General features: G+C 34.6%; 1 protein-coding gene across 9 annotated transcripts in view; it reads left to right on the top strand.

Moving 5' to 3' along the window:
- CHD9 (chromodomain helicase DNA binding protein 9) overlaps positions 1-21,466 on the top strand; it is a 220,928-nt gene that overhangs the window by 99,943 nt on the left and 99,519 nt on the right. For 7 of the 9 annotated variants that reach the window (XM_025447580.3, XM_025447584.3, XM_025447582.3 and 4 more), the window contains one exon: positions 16,805-17,136. In XM_025447580.3, coding sequence (XP_025303365.1) covers positions 16,805-17,136 — 332 coding nt within the window. Of the gene's footprint in view, positions 1-15,269; positions 15,661-16,804; positions 17,137-21,466 lie in introns of those variants that run through there. The other 2 variants (XM_025447587.3, XM_025447585.3) reach the window with 1 other exon arrangement.

Below are 21,466 nucleotides of genomic sequence, written 5' to 3'. Positions count from 1 at the left end.
TTGGCTGTTATGAATAATGCTACTACAAACATTCATACAAGTTTCCATTTCTGTTGGGTATATGTCTAGGAATAGAATTACTGGATCATAGCATAATTCTGTGTTTAACCTTTTTGAGTAACTTTCAGACTATTTTCCAGTGCAACTAACTAACTACACCATTTTACATTCCCACCAGCAGTATATGAGGGTTCTAATTTCTCCATACTTGCCAACTCTTCTCTTTCTTGGTATAGCCACCCTAGTGGTTGTGAAGTGGTACTTCAATGTGGCTTTGATTTGCATTTCCTAGATTGTTAAAGATGACTATCTTTTCATAGGCTTATTGGTTATTTATATTTCTTCTTTTTGGAGAAATGCCTATTCAATCTTTTGCTCATTTTTGAATTGGGTTGTTTGTCATATTGTTATTAGTTGTAGGAATTCTTTATATAATGTAGATCTAAGCCTGTCAGATACGATTAGCAAATATTTACTTAGGTTTTTTAAAATATAAAAGATCATGTCTTCCATGTATAGTGTGGCTTCTTGCTTTCCAATCTGTATGCTTTTTCTTTATTTTTATTTCCTAATTGCCCAATAATGAATACAAATGGCAAGAGTAGGCATCCTTCTCTTGTTCCTGATCTTAGGGAATGTATTCAGTCTTTTACCATTAAGTATGATACTAGCTATGAATTTTTTGTAGATGTCTGTTATTAGGTGTGTATGTTCCCTTCTACTCCTAGTGTTTTTATCATTAGGAGTTGTTGATTTTCAACATCAAATGCTTTTTCTACATTACTTAGGATGATCACGTGGTTTTTATTATTTATGCCATGGATATATTTTGTGTTACTTGATTTTCAGATACCTTGTATTCCTGGATGAATTCCATTTGCTCATGACGTATATGTTTATATATATTTGCTATTATTTTGTTGAGGATGTTTGTGTCTATATTGATAAGAGATAATGGTCTATAGTTTGAATTCATTATTCATCGGGCTCCTTGCATGGAGCCTGCTTCTCCCTCTGCCTATGTCTTTGCCTCTCTCTCTCTCTCTCTCTCTCATGAATAAATAAATAAAATATTTTTTAAAAAGAAATTATAAGACCCATCAGTAGTTTATAGAGAGAAGTCTAATTAGGCAGTTGTATGGGATTAAGGAGGTCTCGTCACATATGTCATAGGCTCTTGAAAGCAAAAGAGTGACCATCCAGAAATCTAAGAGATCTAAGAGACAGATCTATTTAGAGGCACTATTTAGAGACAGATAATAGTCATAGGGTGGGGCTTCAACGACAGCTACAGGGGTTAGGAGAAAGGGATATTAAGATACTAACCTAGGGATGCCTGGGTGGCTCAGTGGTTTAGCACCTGCCTTTGGCCCAGGGCATGATCCTGGAGTCCTGGGATCTAGTCTCACATAGGGCTCTCTGCATGGAGCCTGCTTCTCTCTCTGCCTATTCCTCTGCCTCTCTCTGTGTGTGTCTCTCATGAATAAATAAATAAAATCTTAAAAAAAAAAAAGACAACCTAGATCTCGAGGTCTAGTGGTATTAGCTTCTTAATATGGGAATTGAAGCCTAAAGAACATAAATCATTTTTATGTGGGTTTATTGAGATATAATTTACATCCAGTAGAATTCATCTTTATTAGTGTACAGTTCTATGAGTTTTGACTACACTGCAATCAAAATAGAAAATCTCGTAATCCCCCAAAAACTTTCTCTCATGCATCTTTGTAATCAGTCTTTCCCCCAAGCCCAGACCTTGGTAACCAAAAATTAATTTTCTTTCTTTGTAGTGTTGCTCTTTTGAGAGTGTTGTATAAATGGGATGAGGTGGCATGTTGTCTCTTTAGTCTGGCTTCTTCCACTTAGCATAATATATTCTTGGTCCCATGTTACCAGTAGTGTGTTCTTCCAGGACCCTGAGTAGCATTTCATCAAATTGATGTGCCAAAGATTGCAAATGCATTTACCAGTTAAAGGATGTTCAGGGTGTTTTCAAATTTTGGCAATTATCAATAAAGCCTCAAAAACATTTGTGTACAGGTTTTTGTGTTACTAAATGTTTTCATTTCTCTTGGGCAAATATATCACAGTGAGATTGCTGGGATCATATATGAAAAGATCTTCTATTTACCTTTATAAAAAGCAACCAGTTTTCCAAAATGGCAGTACTATTTTGCATTCCTTTCAGCAGTGTGTAAGAGTTTTAGTTGCTCTTTTTTTTTTAATTTATTTTTTATTGGTGTTCAATTTACTAACATACAGAATAACCCCCAGTGCCCGTCACCCATTCACTCCCACCCCCCGCCCTCCTCCCCTTCTACCACCCCTAGTTCGTTTCCCAGAGTTAGCAGTCTTTACGTTCTGTCTCCCTTTCTGATATTTCCCACACATTTCTTCTCCCTTCCCTTATATTCCCTTTCACTATTATTTATATTCCCCAAATGAATGAGAACATATAATGTTTGTCCTTCTCCGACTGACTTACTTCACTCAGCATAATACCCTCCAGTTCCATCCACGTTGAAGCAAATGGTGGGTATTTGTCATTTCTAATAGCTGAGTAATATTCCATTGTATACATAAACCACATCTTCTTTATCCACTCATCTTTCGTTGGACATCGAGGCTCCTTCCACAGTTTGGCTATCGTGGCCATTGCTGCTATAAACATCGGGGTGCAGGTGTCCCGGCGTTTCATTGCATTTGTATCTTTGGGGTAAATCCCCAACAGTGCAATTGCTGGGTCGTAGGGCTTAGTTGCTCTTTATTGTCTTCACCACTTAGTACTGTTAGGTTGGTTTGTTTTTTTAATTGTTTAACCATTGAAACAGGTGTGTAATGCTATCTCATTTATATAAGGACCATTAATCTTGATCACAGTAATTAAGGTTAACATTTACTGACTGCTTTTTATATGTCAAATACTGTTCTAAGATTCTTTATTTGGATTGTCTCATTTAAATTCACAGCAGTTCTGTTAGGTTAGGTGCTATGGTTATCCTTATACAGATGATAGAACTGTATCAAACACTGGCCAGGTTTTAGAAATGCAAATTGGGGATCCCTGGGTGGTGCAGCGGTTTATGCCTTTGGCCCAGGGCGTGATCCTGGAGACCCGGGATCGAATCCCACGTCGGGCTCCCGGTGCATGGAGCCTGCTTCTCCCTCTGCCTGTGTCTCCGCCTCTCTCTCTCTGACTATCATAAATAATAAATAAAAATTAAAAAAAAAAGAAATGCAAATTGAATATGACCTTGATTTGTAAGTAATTACATTATAGTAAAGCAAATATAGCAGCAAAATTACATATTGTAAAAAACTGAGTTTTACATAGATGTTTGCTAGGCTACCTTTTGGAGAAAGGACACACTTGACAAGTATAACATGTCTTTTTTAAAACTCAAAGTTCAGTATTGCTGGGATATAAAGTAAAATAAGTGTTTGAAAATTGAACATATAACTGGCGAGAAAGAGATGATGCTCATGTTATTCAAAAGCATAACCTACAGTGAGTACAGGCTTCAATGTTCTCTTTTAGTTTTCTGTCCACTTTTGTGGATTTTAAAAGAGCTTCCTTTGCTCCAGCTCCACCCTCCTCATCATTAATACCATTGGTCACAGTAACTCTCAAACCTCTTTCAGCATTTTGTGGATTTCTTCTCCTATTAGAAGAAATAAGTAATATTAAATCTTAAGCTCTCATTTTTTATAAATTAAACTTTTTAAGATAATTGCACATTTGCATGCAGTTGTAAAAAAAAAAAAATACAGAGAAATCCAGTGGATCCTTTGCCCAGTTTCTTGTTACATGGATGTTTTGCTGTGTACAGATTTTTTTTAGACTATTGCATAGGAATATTTAGTGAAGCAGTTTTCTCAGTTCAGATTTCCTATAGATGAGCTTCTGGTAGAATGGAATCATTACTAATCATAGTTTTCATTCTTTCATGATTCTTACAAAAACTGTGAAAAATTTTTTAAGTGGAGCTCACATTTGAAGATACTTTTCAGATCAAGATCTCTTTACTTTCTCATCAAACTTTTTTTCATTGAATAGTTTTACTCGAGTAATCGCACTGCAAAATTAACACAATTCCAAAAACTGTCTTCACTTCTGATACCAACTGCAAATTCTAGGGGTTCCCAAAGCCACCCTTAGTTTTAATAATATGTTAGCAATAACAGAACTCACTGAAAGCCATTATACTTGTGGCTATGGTTTATGATGGGGTAGGTTACAGGTTAAAATTAGCCACAGAAAAAGACACATGGAGAAGTCTTGGAAGCTCTGTGCTACCACACAAAACTTTCCCCATGGAGTCAGGTCCCGGCATTGATGTGTGATATTGGCATAGAGTATTTTCTACCAGAGAAGCTCACCTGAACTTAATTGTCAGTTTTTATTGGAGGTCCATCAAATAGACATGACTGATTGCACATGGTTGATCTCAGCCTTCAGTTGGACTAATAGATGATTCAAAGTCTCTCACCTTAAATCATGTGATTGGTCTTTTTGGTGTGATCAGCCCCATCATATGATCTAAGATGGGCAGCTCCTGACCTTAAAGATATTCCTATCAGGTCTGACATAAGTTATCCCCCAGAAGCTAAGGGTGGAGGCCAAACCTCTCTTTGGGTAAGACCAAATCTTTACTATGCTTACTGTTAGAAAAATAAGTTTTTTTGAACTTTATTCAACCCTTATTCATTCATTCATCAAATGTTTTTTATTGTGTAATATATAGTATGCTGGTCTCCAGGAATACATGGACACGGTCCCTGCTCTATATAGAGCTTACTTCTAGTGTAAGTTTAGGATTTTGTTTCTTTGATTCTGTTAGCCAACACTTCCAAAATACAATAGACCAAAATAGCCTGGGTTGAACTCTATGAAATGAAATTGAAACATTCATTAACCTCTCATAACAGTGTTTTTCAAACTTTTTGAACTGGGACCAAGTATAGAGGTATCTGTTTATGAAATGTTTGTGGTATGTATATTTGTAAGGGTGTGTGTCCGTTAAGATATAACCAATGTTTTACAAAGCACTGATCTACATATAAAGAATGTTGGGACACCTGGGTGGCTCAGTGGTTGAGCATCTGTCTTTGGCCTGGAGCGTGATCCTGGGGTCCCACAGGGAGCCTGCTTCTCCCTCTGCCTGTGTCTCTGCCTCTCTCTGTGTGTCTCTCATGAATGAATGAATGAATGAATAAATAAATAAATCTTAAAAAAAAACGTTAATGACTATTCACTGAATTAATGACTCAAAATAAGATTTCAACTCAGTTCAAAAATACTCTCTTAAACAATGAGACCATCAAGAATAATGATGGCATATTTTTAAAGATTTTATTTATTTATTTGAGAGAAAGTTAACAAGAGCGAGAGGGAGCATGAGCAGGGGGAGGGGTAGAGGAAGAGGAAGAAGCAGACTCCCCCCTTGAGCAAGAAGCCCAATGAGGGACTCAGTCCCAGGACCCAAGAGTCATGACTTGAGCCAAAGGCAGACACTTAACCATCTGAGCCACCCAGGTGCCCTAATGATGGCCTGTTACTAGAAGGAGTCAGCTTAAAAATGTAGGACCTGAGATCTGAGGAGAAATTAAGGGGCAAGAGTACCCATTTCCATGGGATAGGCTCTAGATGAACAAACAGCCTGGAAAGTATAGTATGGCTAGTGGAAATGTTATTCAGTAGGGAAACTTAGGAAGACAAAATCAATATATTGTTTATTTTGCTTTGTAGCTAATTTCTTATCCCTGCTTAAGATGATTTCTGATTCATCTTTCCTCTGATCTTTGCTTGGCTAGTCTTTCTTTTCATTCAGATTTCAGTATAAATGGTCTCCTCAGTTAGATCTTCCCTGAATCCACTCTAAAATGATCACCCTACCACTTCTAATCATATCATCCTATTTTCATTCTCCGCATAGCTTTTACCTTTACCTGATGTTTTTCCTATTTTCTTCACTCTCTCAACTCTTAACCTACATTACAGCAGCAACTTCATCATCTTGTTTATTCTTTTATTCCCAGCACATATAACAATGTCTGGCAGGTAGTATGCACTGAAATAATATGTCTTGTATGAGTGATCTAGCTTATATTCCTCTTAAGCCCAAAACAGAATACATTTCTCTTGGTGAAACTAGATTATACTGTTAGTTATCTTGTTCATTATACCATATTTCTGTTTGTGCAGTCTAAGATTGAATTTGCTTTTTCAGCAAGCTCATGACACGATACATTCATTTAGTTTAGAGTGAGCTAAAAGTCCCTGGTATTTTTCACATGAGCTGCTAAGGCATGTACCATTTATTTTTTACTTAAGTAGTTGTTTTGTGTATGTGTGCAAGCATGCCCATTTATAGATTCAGCCTCATAGGACTTTTTTTTTTAAATCAGCATTTTTAGGTATGCTCTGAGAGGGAGGCTAATTAAGAACTAATGATAGGGTGGGTGAAGAGAGATTAGGCTGAAATGAAAGGCCAGTAGGAACCAGGAGATTGACCAGTTGGTACCAGTTCACAAATTTAAACTGAAAATGTTCTTTTGGAGAGGTTTAAGTGCAAGCTGAGGAAGTAAAATCTATTGGATAAACTTTGGAAGGGCTCACTTGACAGGATTAGATTTGCTTCTTCCTTTTCTTAAAAGAAATGTACCCTGACTCCACCAGGTTCAGACTTAACATCAGGATAACACCCTATCTGAATTATGTTCTTGTCTTCTTTCCCCACCTTCCCTACCCTTCCTTTCCCATCCATCCCCCTTTCACACATGGTGCCCTCAATATCCCAGCTGTTCTTGTTCAAAATAGTCGGTGGAACATTTTTAATTTCCCTTAGTCATTTATCAAACCTTAAGTCATTGTGGACTTCACAACACACTTCTTACAGGTCAGTGCTTCTCATGTTGTTACTAATTCTGTCTTCTGTGCTCTGCTCCTTAAAATCTGGATGGCAGTGACCAGTACTTTTAGAGACACTTTCTCCCCTCCTTAGAATCACTTCTACTTATAGTGTTGGAATTTTGTTTCGGAGTCCTGACTTGAGATATGACATTTCCTACCTTACTGATCTATCTATCTGTCATTTTGTAGTTTCAGGTCACATGATGATACTTTTTTTTCCCCTATAACTTTAAAAGTTCTCCCTTTATAAAGTCTGTGACACACAACTGCTATGCCTAGACTGTCATAGACCCCAAAAGGGCATTTTAGCATTCCTATACCATGTTCTCCTCACTTCTGCTTCCACAAATAATTTTCTTTTTCTTGTGGTTAGAATTACACCCAAAGATACAGTTTCTCTCATTACTTACTTTGCATTCTGTAAGGTGAAATTTTAATATGGCAAAATTACATATACTTTATGATTTTAAAAATGCTTTTGACTTTTTATATATTGCTACTTTTTAGCATCTAGTAAAATTATATTTCTTTTGCCTACAAATGTAGATCAGGTTTAAATGCCTTATTTTGTCCTTATTGTAAATGTATTTATATTAACTTCCCCTTCATGTCATTTGTTTGTTAATAATCTCTTTGAGTATTCTAGTAGTTTTTTAGAAGTTATCTTAGGATTCTGAAATTAAAACTAGTTTTTTGTAATACAGGATATACAAAAACTAAATGTCTTTCAACATAACTCTCAATTTCCTCTTTAAAAGATTTGAAAGAAGTGTTTTCCTTTGTATTTAGTTTATAAATACATACAGAAACAATGCCCCCCAAATTGAGATTGTTATGGTTAGTGTTATCAAGCCACTTATGCAACTGCTCAGTTAATTTGCTTACACTGTTGCCCTTCTACTTTATTAGGACCTGTTGAGGCTGTAAGTATACTTCACCTTTGGATTTTATCAGAGTGCCACTGCCACACTCTACTCTCTCTCAGTCTGGGGAAAAAAACCAATGATGGCGACTTGATAAACTGCTTTGGAAATTGGAAAGGTTACTGATTTGTTATAGAGTATCATAAATTTAGTGCTTTATGAACTTTATTTTTTTAACTTATTTATTTATTTATGAGAGACAGAGAGAGAGGGAGAGAGAGAGAGGCAGAGACACAGGAGGAGGGAGAAGCAGGCTCCATGCCAGGAATCTGACGTGGGACTCGATCCCGGGACTCCAGGATCAGGCCCTGGGCCAAAGGCAGGCACTAAACTGCTGAGCCACCCAGGGATCCCCTGCTTTATGAACTTTAGATCAATAGTCACCTATGTGGGAATGGTAGGCAATGGCAATGCTTAGCAAAATGATTTTTAAGAATTGAGCTCTACTGTTGTTTCAGTGTCATAGACATATACTTGTCCCATCTGTGCCTGACCTCTTTCATCTGCAGTTAGAAATAAGTTTTGATTTTATTTTTAACCACATAGGAATATCATGAAATAAGAAAATATACTCAAGATTATGTAAAATTTGGGCTGTAAAATGGTTTGTGAATTAACATATTCCGAAGTCTTTTTAAGACACTTTTTTTGAGGGCTTCTGTGTGGCTCATGTTGGAAGAGCGTGTGGCTCTTGATCTCAGGGTCCTGAGTTCAAGCCCCATGTTGGTTATAGAGATTTAAATAAATAAACTTAAAAAAAAAACTTAAAAAAAAATTTTCCCCTTAAAAATCATTTTAGAAAAGGTGGTATGAGGAAATTAATATTATTTATCAAAGTAATACTTATCTATAATATTTTAATTTTTTTAATGTGATATTTTGAATTGTCTGGCAATGGCCATACATATTTAAATGGCCAAAGGTGGGATAATTTGAACAACACATAAATAATCATAGTACCAGATTATAACCATATAATTAAATAAATATCCATGAGTCTCTACTATATATAGTATATGCTATATATAAATAATTGAGTGAATGAATAGAGACAGCTTTAATTTACAGGAGAATTCCAATTGAAAATGTGGGAAGAATGATAGAAATAGAACATTTACATTAGGCAAATACCACAATAATTGTTACAGGCAAGAACCATCAATGTATGCTAAAATTACTGGGCAAATGTATATGAGAAACGTGGTATTTGCTTAGTCTCATAAAATACTAATTATAAAAGGAGAGATTTATAGTAGAGAATCATGGTAGATACCAGTTTAATCAAGCAATCAAAGTCAACTAGTAAGTAATAAGGTATACTGACATCATATACCCCTGATATGGATGATGCACTGAGATGAGCACAGTGTCACATCACAGCAACAACAATAATACCTAACATCTCTGAGTATGTGTCTGCAGACACCACACTGCACATTATCTGTTAGGCCTCACTGTAGACCTCGTGTTACAAGGTACTGTTATATTTCCATTTTACAGATGAGGAACCTGAGGCCCAAGTAAATGATGAAAGTGGGACTAGAACCGGGTCTGACTGACTCTAGAGCTTAGTCCCTAAATCACAGCATTGTGCTGAGCATAGCTTTGTAGTAGCATGGCTAATTTGTAGACTGAAAAATGCAGTATATTTAATGTTGTCAAGTAAGTAGTAAACTTTGTGAGGTTTTGTGGTTTGATGTTTTTAAAATATACTTTCAATTTATCTGGAAGCAAAAGATGAACTTTTAAACAATATAACATTAAAATACACACTAACATAAATGGTTAAATAATACTTGTTTTCATATCATGTATGGCCTTTTTATAAATAAAAGTTTTCAAAAACAAAATAAATTTTTGTCAAATATTCAGGTATTTTTATTGAAACCACTTAGCAACCCTAAATCTAAAAATTGGATCAAGTTCTCTATATGTAATCATTTATTGATTCTCTCATTCTTTCAACATAAAGTCCAGATATTTTAGCACAACTTACAACACTTCTGATATTCTAACCCATTACCTTTCAGTCCTTATTACTTATCATTCTTCTATATGTACCTATTTTCTTGTTAACACCAACCTACTTGTTACTTCCAGAATATAACTTTTTAAATTTTATTATATAAGATTTTAAGTACACCAAAGTAGGGTATGCATCACCCAGCTATAATAGCCATCTGTTATAGGCACTGTTTCATCTGTATGATCCTCTAATTATTATTCCCACCTCCTCCATGGATTTTTAAGAATTTACTTATTTATTTATTTATTTATTTATTTGAGAGAAAGAGAGCGAGCAAGTAGAGAGAGGGGCAGAAGGAAAGGAGAGAGAGAATCAATCTCAAGCAGACCCCTGCTCAGCATGGAGCCCCGAGGTGGGGCTTGATCCCATGATCCTGAAATCATGACCTGATCTGAAATTAACAGTTGGACACAACGAACTGAGCCACCCAGGTGCCCCCTCCATGGATTATTTTGAAGCACGTCTCAATTGTATCATTTCATCTATAAATATTTCAACTTACATATCTAAAAAGACAAAAATGTTTGTCTTTAAAATACCACTGCAAGATTAATTTTTATACCTAAAATATAATTCCTTCATAATAAAATATATGGTCAAAGTTAAAATTTCTTTTTTTTTTATTTATTTTTTATTGGTGTTCAACTTACTAACATAAAGTTAAAATTTCATAGTAGTTTTTTTTTTAGTAGTTTAATAAATTTATTTTTACAATTGATTTTTTCCAGGTCTCTGAAAACAAGGACCACTCATTACATTTGGTTGATATGTATTTTAAGTGTCTCTTTTTTTTTTCTCTTTTATTGTTTAGTCTTAAATCTCTTTGTTTTGTTCCTTTGTTGAAGAGACTGAGTCATTTGTCTGTAGAGTTTTCCACATTCTGGACTTGCTGATTACAGCCCCATGATGTCCTCTAATATATTCTCCTCTCTCTGTATTTCCTGTAAGTCAAATAAAACAAATTTGTATTTAGAAAAACATGGCTTTGTGAAGATGTACTATCTGCCTGAATTGCTATGTGGGTGATTAAAATAGACAATACTTTTAGTAGTATTACCTTATCAATGTAAAATTCAAGATTTATGACACTAAAAAAAAGAAAGGAATGTCATAGTTAGCCAAAAGTAGAGACCTACGTACTATACTACAAGTCGCAAGATGAGAGTAGGCCTTTAAGTTTGTGAACATGGCACTTCACAGATGTGAAGAAAGCAAAGTAAAATAATTACTTTGCTTCCATCAAAAACTCTGAAAATAGAGCTAAAGGTAAAATTTAGAAAAAGACTTTGACAGATTATAGTTTGCTCTTGGGTCAATTTCCCCCCCTTCTTTTCTCTTTAAAAGCAGGTCTTTATTGGTAGCTTGTGGAAAAAATGCAATAAAGAGAAAACAAAAAAAAAACAAAAACAAAAATAAAGAGAAAACAAAAGAAGTCACCACATTGTTTGACACCTATTACTAAAATTTACTATAAATTTATTGTTTTTAGAAGGTTGGTTTTATATGAATATTTAAGTAAATAATATAAATCTTAAAAAGGTTAAAAACTAGCACACCAACTTACCATAAACAATTTAAGAGAACTAAAATGCCTTTTAAGCTATATTTATAATACTAAATTACTATATTTACTTTCCTATATTTACTGCAGAATTTTTAACTCTCTCCTCTTGGCTTCCACAACACTGCTCTTTTGCTGATACTGTACCATTCTTGTAGTTTCTTTTTGTTTTCCTTCATTAGCTCCTCTTCATTTGCTAGTTCCTTGAACTTGGTGTTTTAGGGCTTCCCTCTTGGTTCTCTTCTGTTACTTCTACATTGTCTCTCTAGGCAGTAACACTCATTTTTGCTCAAGGCTTGCAGTCCCTGTTCTGTTTCATATTGTCTTCCCCTGGAGTCTCTGTCCACCTCGACACCTAGGCTCGAAGCCTGACAGTCCTCTACTGAGAAGGGTTGGAAGACTTTTAGCTATCATGCAGTTTCATCTATGTCGTTGAAAATTTCTTGTTCTGTATTTTATTCTTACTAAGGAATTGTGTCTGGTTTATTATTTGAGGCCTTCTATTCTTTCATAATACTTAAAAAATACATGAAATGGGGTGCCTGGGTAGCTCGATTAAGTATCTGCCTTCAGCTCAGATGATGATCTCAGGGTCCTGGGATAGAGCCCTGCGTTGTCAGGCTCCCTGCTCAACGGGGAGTCTGCTTCTCTCTCTCCCTCTGCCCCTCTCCCCTGCTCATGCCCACAGGCCATATTATCATTCTCCCCTTCTTTTTGGAAATTTGTAATTTCCATTCCTATCCACCACTAGTAATTCAACAATATAAGTTATTTGTATGCAGCTAAAATAGTTCAAATTGACAAATTCCCACTATGGGTTGGTGAGTACATAGCAAAATCATTCCACCAAGAGAGGAGAGATCTGACTTATCTCTCAGATTTTAACACTTCTAATTTCTTTTCTTTTCTTCTTTCTTTTTTTTTGTATTTTATTTTGCTGTTTCTGAATTTCTTTTTTTAATTTTACTTAAATTTAATTTGCCAGCATATAGTATAACACCCAGTGGACACCTTTAATTTCTTGAACAAATCTCTTCTTTCTCTCATGCTGATCTGGACCCACTAAATATATATCATGAGTTGCCATTACATCATGACCTGTGGTTTGAAAAATACTCATACCACAAATCCTTGATTTTCCCATGTATGGGTATATGACATAGTAGATCTTCCATCTATTCCTTTCAGTTGCTATCAACATAATATATCATAAAATCATCTCTATGTTTTGCTATGACTTCTTTGTCTTATAAAAATTTAGATATGATATTAACATATATGCCTTCTCTTTGTTTTGTTTTTTTTTTTTTGTCATTTACCGTATAGGTTTTTGGAGAACAAGACCTTTGTCTTTGTATTTGTATTTGATTTTTAAACAGCTTGTGTTTAAAAAAACATTTTGGAATTATGACAAACTTACAGAAAAATCACAAGTGAAGTACAAAGAAATTCTTTCACTTTGTAAAGAATTGGAAAGTAGATTGCAGACTTGATGTATCATCACCACCAAAGCCTTTAATATATATTTCCTACAGATAAGGGAGATATTTTTCTCTATCACTATAGTGTAACCATAACAAGTGGGAAGTTGATAGAACAGGAGCTGTGGGATGAGGAGGAAAATAGAACAAAATACAATTAAGTAGACTTGACAGTTTGATGAGTGCTTACGTAAAGGAGAGAGGAAAAACTGTAGCATTGAGAAAAGCATATCAACTACCCTTTTGTATGTGTGTATGTGTGAATTGGGAAATGTCCTACATTAAAAATGTTTAGTTACTTAACACCGTGATACTGATGCTCTGTGGGAATATAATTTTAAAATACTGTCTTTTAATAGCAGAAGAAATATTTGACTAGGATTTCTCCATTGTTGTCTACTCTTAAAATTTATCATTAAATAATTAGAATTTTGAGTCAAGTAATAAAATTTTGAACAGCTTTAATGGGAGAAGGTGAGATATTTTGGAAATCATCCTAGGTTCTGAGGATAGTGTCAGTGAGTTAAGGTTATAGAAAGAAAACAGCAAGAAAACGGGCGTCTTCTTTTTTTTTTTTTTAAACTGGCATCTTCTATTTCAGCCCTGACTTCTCTAAGGATCCAGTCTAAATTTTCAGTTACTGGAGCTTTTAAACTTATCACACACACATACACATCCTTTCTTGACTAGATATTCTATTTATTTTACCTTCTCCTGTGCCAGTGCTTGGTCTAGAAACCAAGCATTGACTCTTCTGCTCTTCACCTACCCATATCTAATTGATTTCTACATCTTGGAAAGGGCACAGGAGAAAACTCATTTCATACTAGCTTTATATTACTAGTGTCTCTGAAATTTTGAGAAAGTAATTTGGATTCTTTTGTATTCAGATTAATCTGTGTACATTATGATATTTGAACCACATATTAGGAGCATGGTTTTTATAACGAGGTGCTTTGCTTCATCAGTCAGTCGCTGTGTGATCTGGGGTGAGTTACTTCTTCATGCCTCTGTATCCTCAGCTATAACTACATACCTCACGGGGTTATTTTGAAGATTAAGTTGTTATATAGTATGAGGAGTAGTGCCTGGAACACAGTAAGGATTAAATACGTGTCAGCTGTATTATTGTTATCATTATGATTTTTTTGCTTGCTCTCAGGTTGTTCTAGCATTTTATAATACATTTTATAAGAGGGTATCTACCATTTGCTACTCTTCTCTCCGTTGTTGCTATTACCCTATTTCCATTCTGAATTAAATTAGCTATTATGTGAGAAATGCTTAGAGTAGTAAGCGCTCAGTAAGTGTTAGCCCTTACTATTGGTTATTGTGATTTTTATGTAGATGATGCCTCAGGGCAGTCAGATCCTTTCCTTTCCATTAGTGGTTCTCCAAATTTTAACTTTTCCTGCTGTCCACATTGGTCTTTCCTCTACACTGGGCATATAATGTTGTTCCATTTTGAGACCTTTGGTGCTTAAAAGGAAAGAAACAAAAAACAAAGAAACGTCAAATAACTTGCCAGGAGCAATTGAAAAAATGGTATTAATGAAAGAAGCAAATTTGAATTTTGTAGCTATTTAGGTATGTAAGGGCACTGCTTATTAAAATAATCTCATTTTTTATAGAAAGAAAAGTTGTATAGATGAAATTCAGGAGGACTTGTTATTTATTTTTAGCAAGCGACTGAAACTAAAATTTTATCTGAAAACTCCACAGTTCAGTTAAAATAGAATCTGAAGGGTAAAGGTCAGGAAGGTTTTATGAGTTTTTTGTTAGGAAAATAAATTAACATATTTCTCCTGGTTTAAATAAAGAAAAAATGTAAGTGTCGTTACTTATTCTCTGTGGGCATACAGGCAGCTCTCCGGTGTTCTTTTTGAAATCTTAAACTTCTCTTTAGAATTTAAATGAAAATAGTTTCATTCCTCTGTCTTAAAAACAACATTGTTAGCTTTTTGTTAGAAGAATCAGAAGGGAACTTATCTAATTTCTCAAAGAGAAGTCACTTGTTCTATGTTCATTTGCATGACCTGCTCTTTAACCCTTTCCTCCTCATCAGCTATTTTCCTACTTCCAGTATTTTGTGGTATCCTGGAGAAAAGTATTTTTCTCCAGTAAAAATTGCGTCGCATTTTGTTTGTTAATATTGATAGCTCCATAGAGCCATTTCTCTACAATTTTAGTTTTCAGATGAGCTCTTAAAATCAGGTTTTATGTGTATTTTTTAAAACGACTGCAGGAAGTGGCAGAGTGAGAGTTAATGTGTTACATGGAGGGAAGAACAGTCCATCGGGGGTTAAATTGCAGAGTCTAATGGAATAATAACTGGTAGCACCATCTGCTGGCCTACTTCCGCAGAAGGAGTCAGTATTTTTAACGACATCTCTAATATTCATGCTGATGCATTTTGATGCTTTGTGCATTCATTTCTTTCTGTGCTTTGTTGGAATCTGGCTATCTGCTTACAGCTATTGAGGAAACTCAGCTTTTTAGGAGGGGTTTACAGCCTTTTTCGTATCTAAATAGGATGAACAGTGGCTATAAACTTGCCAAGGCAGAAATGTGTTGATAAATCACAATGTGTGTTTGTGGAGGGTTGTGCATCTCTTGGTTGCAGCTTGCTAAATAGGCCATTTAGGAATCTTCTTTCAATGCTTTTTTCTTGAGCACTGCCTGGGGTGGTGAAAAAGCAGAGGGCAAGCCTTTGTCTGACGCCAAAAATGTCTTCAGTGAAGAGGCCAAGAGGAAGGGTAAGTGAAAGCCTGAATGAGTGGGAGGAGGAGGGGTTCTTTGGGCTAAAAGGCTAATGGGATTGAATAACCTTCCTTATTACTGGCTGCTGCTGCGGGAGTCGTACTGCATCGCCATCTTGAGCTTGTTGCTGTTTTCTCGAGTCTTGGTTATTTGTTATAGCCTGTAGGCCTTAAGGTGGCATTTTAGTGAGCATTCTAAACCCTCCTTCCTTTCCCAGTGCTGCAGCACTGCTATGAAACCTTTGATGAGGCAGGTATAGAAAAGATATCCAGTGAAGCACACTGGAATCAGCATGAAAATGTGTGTGGAAATTCCTGGTGGTTTTTTCCTTTGCTATAGTCAGAGGCATGTTTACGGGTAAGAACATAACAAAACTGTGATCTAAGTATATGTGGATGAATGCGTGTTTGAAGAGGATATTCTTTTTTAAATGCTGTTGATCTGCTTCCTGTGATATTGCTAAAATATTAATAATTTTAACGTAAAACTGTAAAACTTGGAGGTTTTTTTTTCAGAATTGCTTGAGCGAAATAATTATGATACAGAAAGAAAAAAAATCCACATTTAACTCTTTCACGGAAAAACTAAAACTTTCTCTAATTTTAAGTATGAGAATGTCTGTTTACTAACTAGCTATGTTGCTGCATAGATTGCACATTAAAAAATGATTTAAATGATTTCAGGTTCTAGTTCTAATTTCTTGTAAATCAGAGAAGCTTTACATTTCTAAAAATTATAATAAACTAAGGAGTAGTCATTCTATATTAAAATTGCTATTTTAGATTTATTAATAATTTTCAGAGTTCTGGAGTGAAGAGGAAAGAAAAGACTTTTATTTCAAATGTCCAGAGTATTTATAGGACAGAATTTGAATCAACTAACTAATCAAGAACGCTGTGAATCTACCTTATCCTTCTTTAACCTTCATTTTTAAAAACAGTAGTTGAGCTTCTCCTTTTACACCTACACTAATTTCTAGATCAGCAAACTGTTACAATTTTAAATTTGTTTGTAGTACTCACATATTGGCTCACGTATTTTACTTTATCTTTAAACGTAATTTTAAATGTTCGTGTATTTATGTTAATTGTTTTAGGTGTGCTTTGATACGTTGTATAAAAAGTCTTCTGATCTCTCTAGCCCCCATCTTCCAAGAAGAGTGATGGTTCTGGGACATATACTAAGTTGCAGAATACCCAGGTGAGGATCATGTCTGAAAAGAAGCAGAGGAAAAAGGTGGAATCAGAAAGCAAGCAAGAAAAGGCTAATCGGATAATATCAGAGGCCATAGCAAAAGCAAAGGAACGTGGGGAGCGCAATATTCCGAGAGTAATGAGTCCCGAAAACTTTCCTAGTGCTTCAGTTGAAGGAAAAGAGGAAAAGAAAGGTAGACGGATGAAATCCAAGCCAAAGGACAAAGAGAGCAAAAAAACAAAAACTTGTTCTAAGTTAAAAGAGAAGACAAAAATTGGGTAAGTTGGTTAAGAATTTAATTCCCTTTGAATTTTTTTGCCAAAGTACGATCTGTCTCATCTTTCACTTTTGATGTGTGTGTAATGTATTTACTCCCTCTTTGAAGTTTTGTAAGATATACTATGTGTACCTTATTTCCTTTTCTGGAATGAATTGAGGAATATTCCAAGATTTACTACATTTTACTATTCTGTGATCATAGCTTTTTGCACATTAATATTAGTAAAAGGAATTTAAGATAGAATATTTCATGGATAAAACAGAAAAAGGAAAACAAACAAAACCAAGCCCATTTCTGTACCAGTTCCAAATTCACTTTCTTTATATAAAGTGCATTAAAATCTTGTTTAAGATTTCTTTACTGTGTTTTAGTTTTACTTCATAGAGCATCTTATACTTTGGAAATGTGAACTACAATCTTTTCTCATAAACCCACAACTTTGGACTAAATGGAATGACAAGAAAACTAACCATTTAAATCAACCGTGAGCAGCTCTCGGCTCTTACTGGTCTCTCTCACTGTCTTTCTGATTTACTTTATGTAATAAAGAGGCCAGGTGAGGATTAATGCTCCAAGAGAATTATAAAGCCAAGGAATTGCTCTAGAAGGGTACATTAATCCTTGGTGTTTTTGACTACTCAACTGACACATTTTCAAAAAATAAAACATAATGTTAATATTTGTATTATATTTAAATTTTTGCATTCCAGGGTAAAAATAACCTAAGACCAACAGTTTAGAATTGTTTTTGCAGGAATATTTGGTCACTTTTGAAGGTTTTATTGAAATTTTAGATAAAGTGTTTAATCTGTCTTTTTTTTCCAAAGTACACAGTAAAGAATTTCTATATTTTGAAAATCTCCATTTGCTTAAGAAATAATTGATGCATTATACAGATATTTAGAACTAATACAAATTGGTAAAAACAAATTATCAATCAGCATTTTAAATGTAGTCACCAAACTGAAGTATAGTGTCATATCCTGACTCCTTTCAATCCAAATCATTAAATAACATGGGCTCTCTTGCCATGATAGAGCAGTGATTAATGTTTGTGATTTTGCATTTTATTTGTAGACAGCTAAAATGAAATTTGTAAGTTAAATTCTGCTCCTTTTATATTTAAAGGTTTTTTACATGAAAGTACCTTATTTTTCCAGTATTTTATCTAGTTTTAATTAGGAAAATTAATTAGGAAATCCCATATTTAATCCTTTAATGTATTAAGGTATAGTATAATTAAAGTTTTCTAGTTTTAACTTAAACAGATACAGGCAAAGTGATGTACTATTTGGAAACGCATTAAAAAAAAATAATGCACAAACCAAGAGAAACTGGTAGAAAAACTTCAAAAGTTACAATAAGTTTAAATTTGGAAGGAAATAGATGGAGACAAAAGATACCAGAAGTGAATCTGGTTCAAGAAAAACAGTGTACGTAAGGGGAAATTAGAAATAATTGTAATAGGAAAAAGTGGATTTATGAAAATGAATATAAGGAGAAGTAGTATAATACACTAGAATGTCTGACTTATTGTGATATTTATATTAGAAAGATTATTAATAAATGATTTTAATATTGCTCAGCATTGATCAATTTAGTACTTGTTTTTAGAGTGTTCTTGAGAAAACAGGTAGGTGAGAATTGTATTGGAAAGAAATACATGGCAAGACACTGAGCAGTTGCTAGAGAAAAACTCTGAGAGGATAAGAGCATTCTTTTGATAGAGGAATTTATGAGTGGCAACCAAGTTAAAGTAAAATGAAGTAAAACAGAAGCATGCCCTGTTTATTGCTATTAAGCTGTTGGAGTAAAACAATAACTTCTTGATCATCTTTATCAAACAAAGACAAAGATTGTCATGTTGGAGGAAAAAATGTAGTTGGAAGTGAAATTCACATACAACCTAGAGTTCCTATACAAGTCAATTGAAATATTACTGTACTTTCCACTAAGCCACTACATGTAAATTTTGAATTTACCAAGTTTTTAATTTCTTTGTGAAGTCACTTAAATACTTTAGTTGCATAATTTTAATTAATAGCTTTTTATGATATATTAAACATTTTCTTATGAAAGTTTTATTTTTCTGCTAGTTTGAGAAAAATTGGGCTATTGCTACTACCAAATGTCAGAAACCAGGTAAAGTTTAAGGGAATGGATGCTAGAGCTTAACCACCAGCAGTGTGAAATAGAAATTTTAAGAGTAGCTAAATTTGTAAACAGTTATGGTTGATGTATAGTCAGAGTTGGTGCTCATTTCACTGACATGTGTGATTTGAGAGAGTCTAGAAAGAAGAAAACCAGTACTGCTTCTACTTGGTGGTGTGCTTGAAACCTTATCATTCCTGTTACTTTTGTAGATTAATTTTTTTTTTAAGTACAAGAAAAGAAGGACCCTTTCCAGAGCACTTAGGTACAGTCTCACTGCATCCTCACACCTCTGTGAATTAGGTTGGCACACAGTGTGCCAATTTGGTTAAGTTCTTTGGCTGTGGAGCCAGGAACATTTGTTCAGATCCCAGTTTTGTTACCTATAAGCAGCATGACCCTGACAAGCACTTAACATCTCCAAGCTTTAGTTTCCTCCTGTGTAAAAAGAGGATAATGATAGTACTTGCCTCGTGGTGTTACTTTGGGGGTGAAATGATTTAATAGTGCTTAAAGCATATGGAGCAGTACCTGGAGTTTCGTAAATATTAGTCATTATTTTTTGAAAACATAAGCCACGCCCCTTTCTCCAAGCCGAAACTTTCATCCATCTGCCTAGGTTCTTTTTCAATTAAGGCTCAGTTCCCAAATAAGACCAGTTAAAAAACTTAATCAGATAGTGCACATTTCGGTAGCACATCTATTTAAAAAAAAAAAAAAAAAGAAAAGAAAAGAAAAAAAAGAAACACAAGAACAGTTGCTAATTGTTAAGAGAGGTCGTAAGTTAGCTTATTAATGGCTTTTTTCATATGAGTATGCTTCTATTTATCAGGTAGCTAGGGTAGCATTTAGGAGAGGTAAATTTTGTTTGAAACATGCCTGAAGCTTGGAAGGGTTGCCCATGGTTATGTGGAAGGGGGTGAGTTGAAATGGAAATGACAAGGATAAAATAGTGAGGTAGGACAGGAAACAGCCTTTTTGTACTTTAATGTTGGTCATGATCTTAGCAGTCAGGTTCTAACAAGCTGCCTTCCAACTAGAATAGCAGATAATTCTTTAGTAATAATAGGTGCATAATAGATGCTCCATGAATGGAATGGAATCAATTTTATGGAATGAATGAGTGGAAGATAAAATATTAAATGTTACCAAATGGTTGAATTTTATTTGTTAAATCAAAAACAGAAATGGCAAGCTAATCCTGCACTGAAACCACAGGGACATAACTAATGATTTAGTAATAGAGAGTTAGATTCTAAAATAAATTCATACTAAGACTTCGAGTACAGTTTTCTTATGGTTTTATGTATGATTTGAAATTATATAATAGAATGTCACATGGTTCGATTGGAGCATTTTAAAATTTATGGTTTATAGCTTTAACACCTAAATTATGGTTCCATGTTGTCAATTAGAATTTACCTGTGTGGGACACTTGGGTGGCTCAGCAGTTGAGCGTCTGCCTTTGGCCCAGGGCATGATCCTGGAGTCCTGGGATCAAGTCCCACATCGGGCTACTTGCATGGAGCTTGCTTCTCTCTCTGCATATGTCTCTGCCTCTCTCTCTTTGTGTCTTTCATGGATAAATAAAATCTTTAAAAAAATAGAATTTACTTGTGTGTGTTACAGGCTATTCAATTGGCATTGATAGAATGATTTTGATACTTAAAAAAATTTTAAGATTTTATTTATTTATTTGAGAGAAAGAGAGAGAGAACTAGAGCAGGAGGGGTAGGGTAGAGGGAGAAGCAGACTCCCCAGTGGGTCGGGAGCCCGATACAGAACTCCATCCCAGGATTATGACCTGAGCTTAAGGCAGACGCTTAATGCAAACGCTTAACCAACTGAGCCACCCAAGCATCCTGATACTTAAAAATGTTTTGTGGCTCTATAAACTTAATCAGTAATAGTCCTTCAGAATTAAACTTACTGTTTCTTTTTTTGTATTATTCATAATTTCTCTTTATACTGGATATCAGGTGGCTAACAATAACTTCTCTCATTAAAGTAGAAATAAAGGATTTATTTCTAAATAAGGAAATATTTATCAAATTCAAGTAGAATTTAAGGATGTCATATAAACTTAATATAAAAGGATGTCATATTATAAAGGAAAACAATGAAACATAATTAAATTTTGAAATTATATTGTGCCCTTTTTCCTATAGTTTGTTTGA

This window comes from Canis lupus, chromosome 2, assembly GCF_003254725.2.
Source record: "Canis lupus dingo isolate Sandy chromosome 2, ASM325472v2, whole genome shotgun sequence".
In the NCBI taxonomy this organism is placed as follows: domain Eukaryota; kingdom Metazoa; phylum Chordata; class Mammalia; order Carnivora; family Canidae; genus Canis; species Canis lupus.
This window is presented reverse-complemented; position numbering and strand designations above follow the sequence as displayed.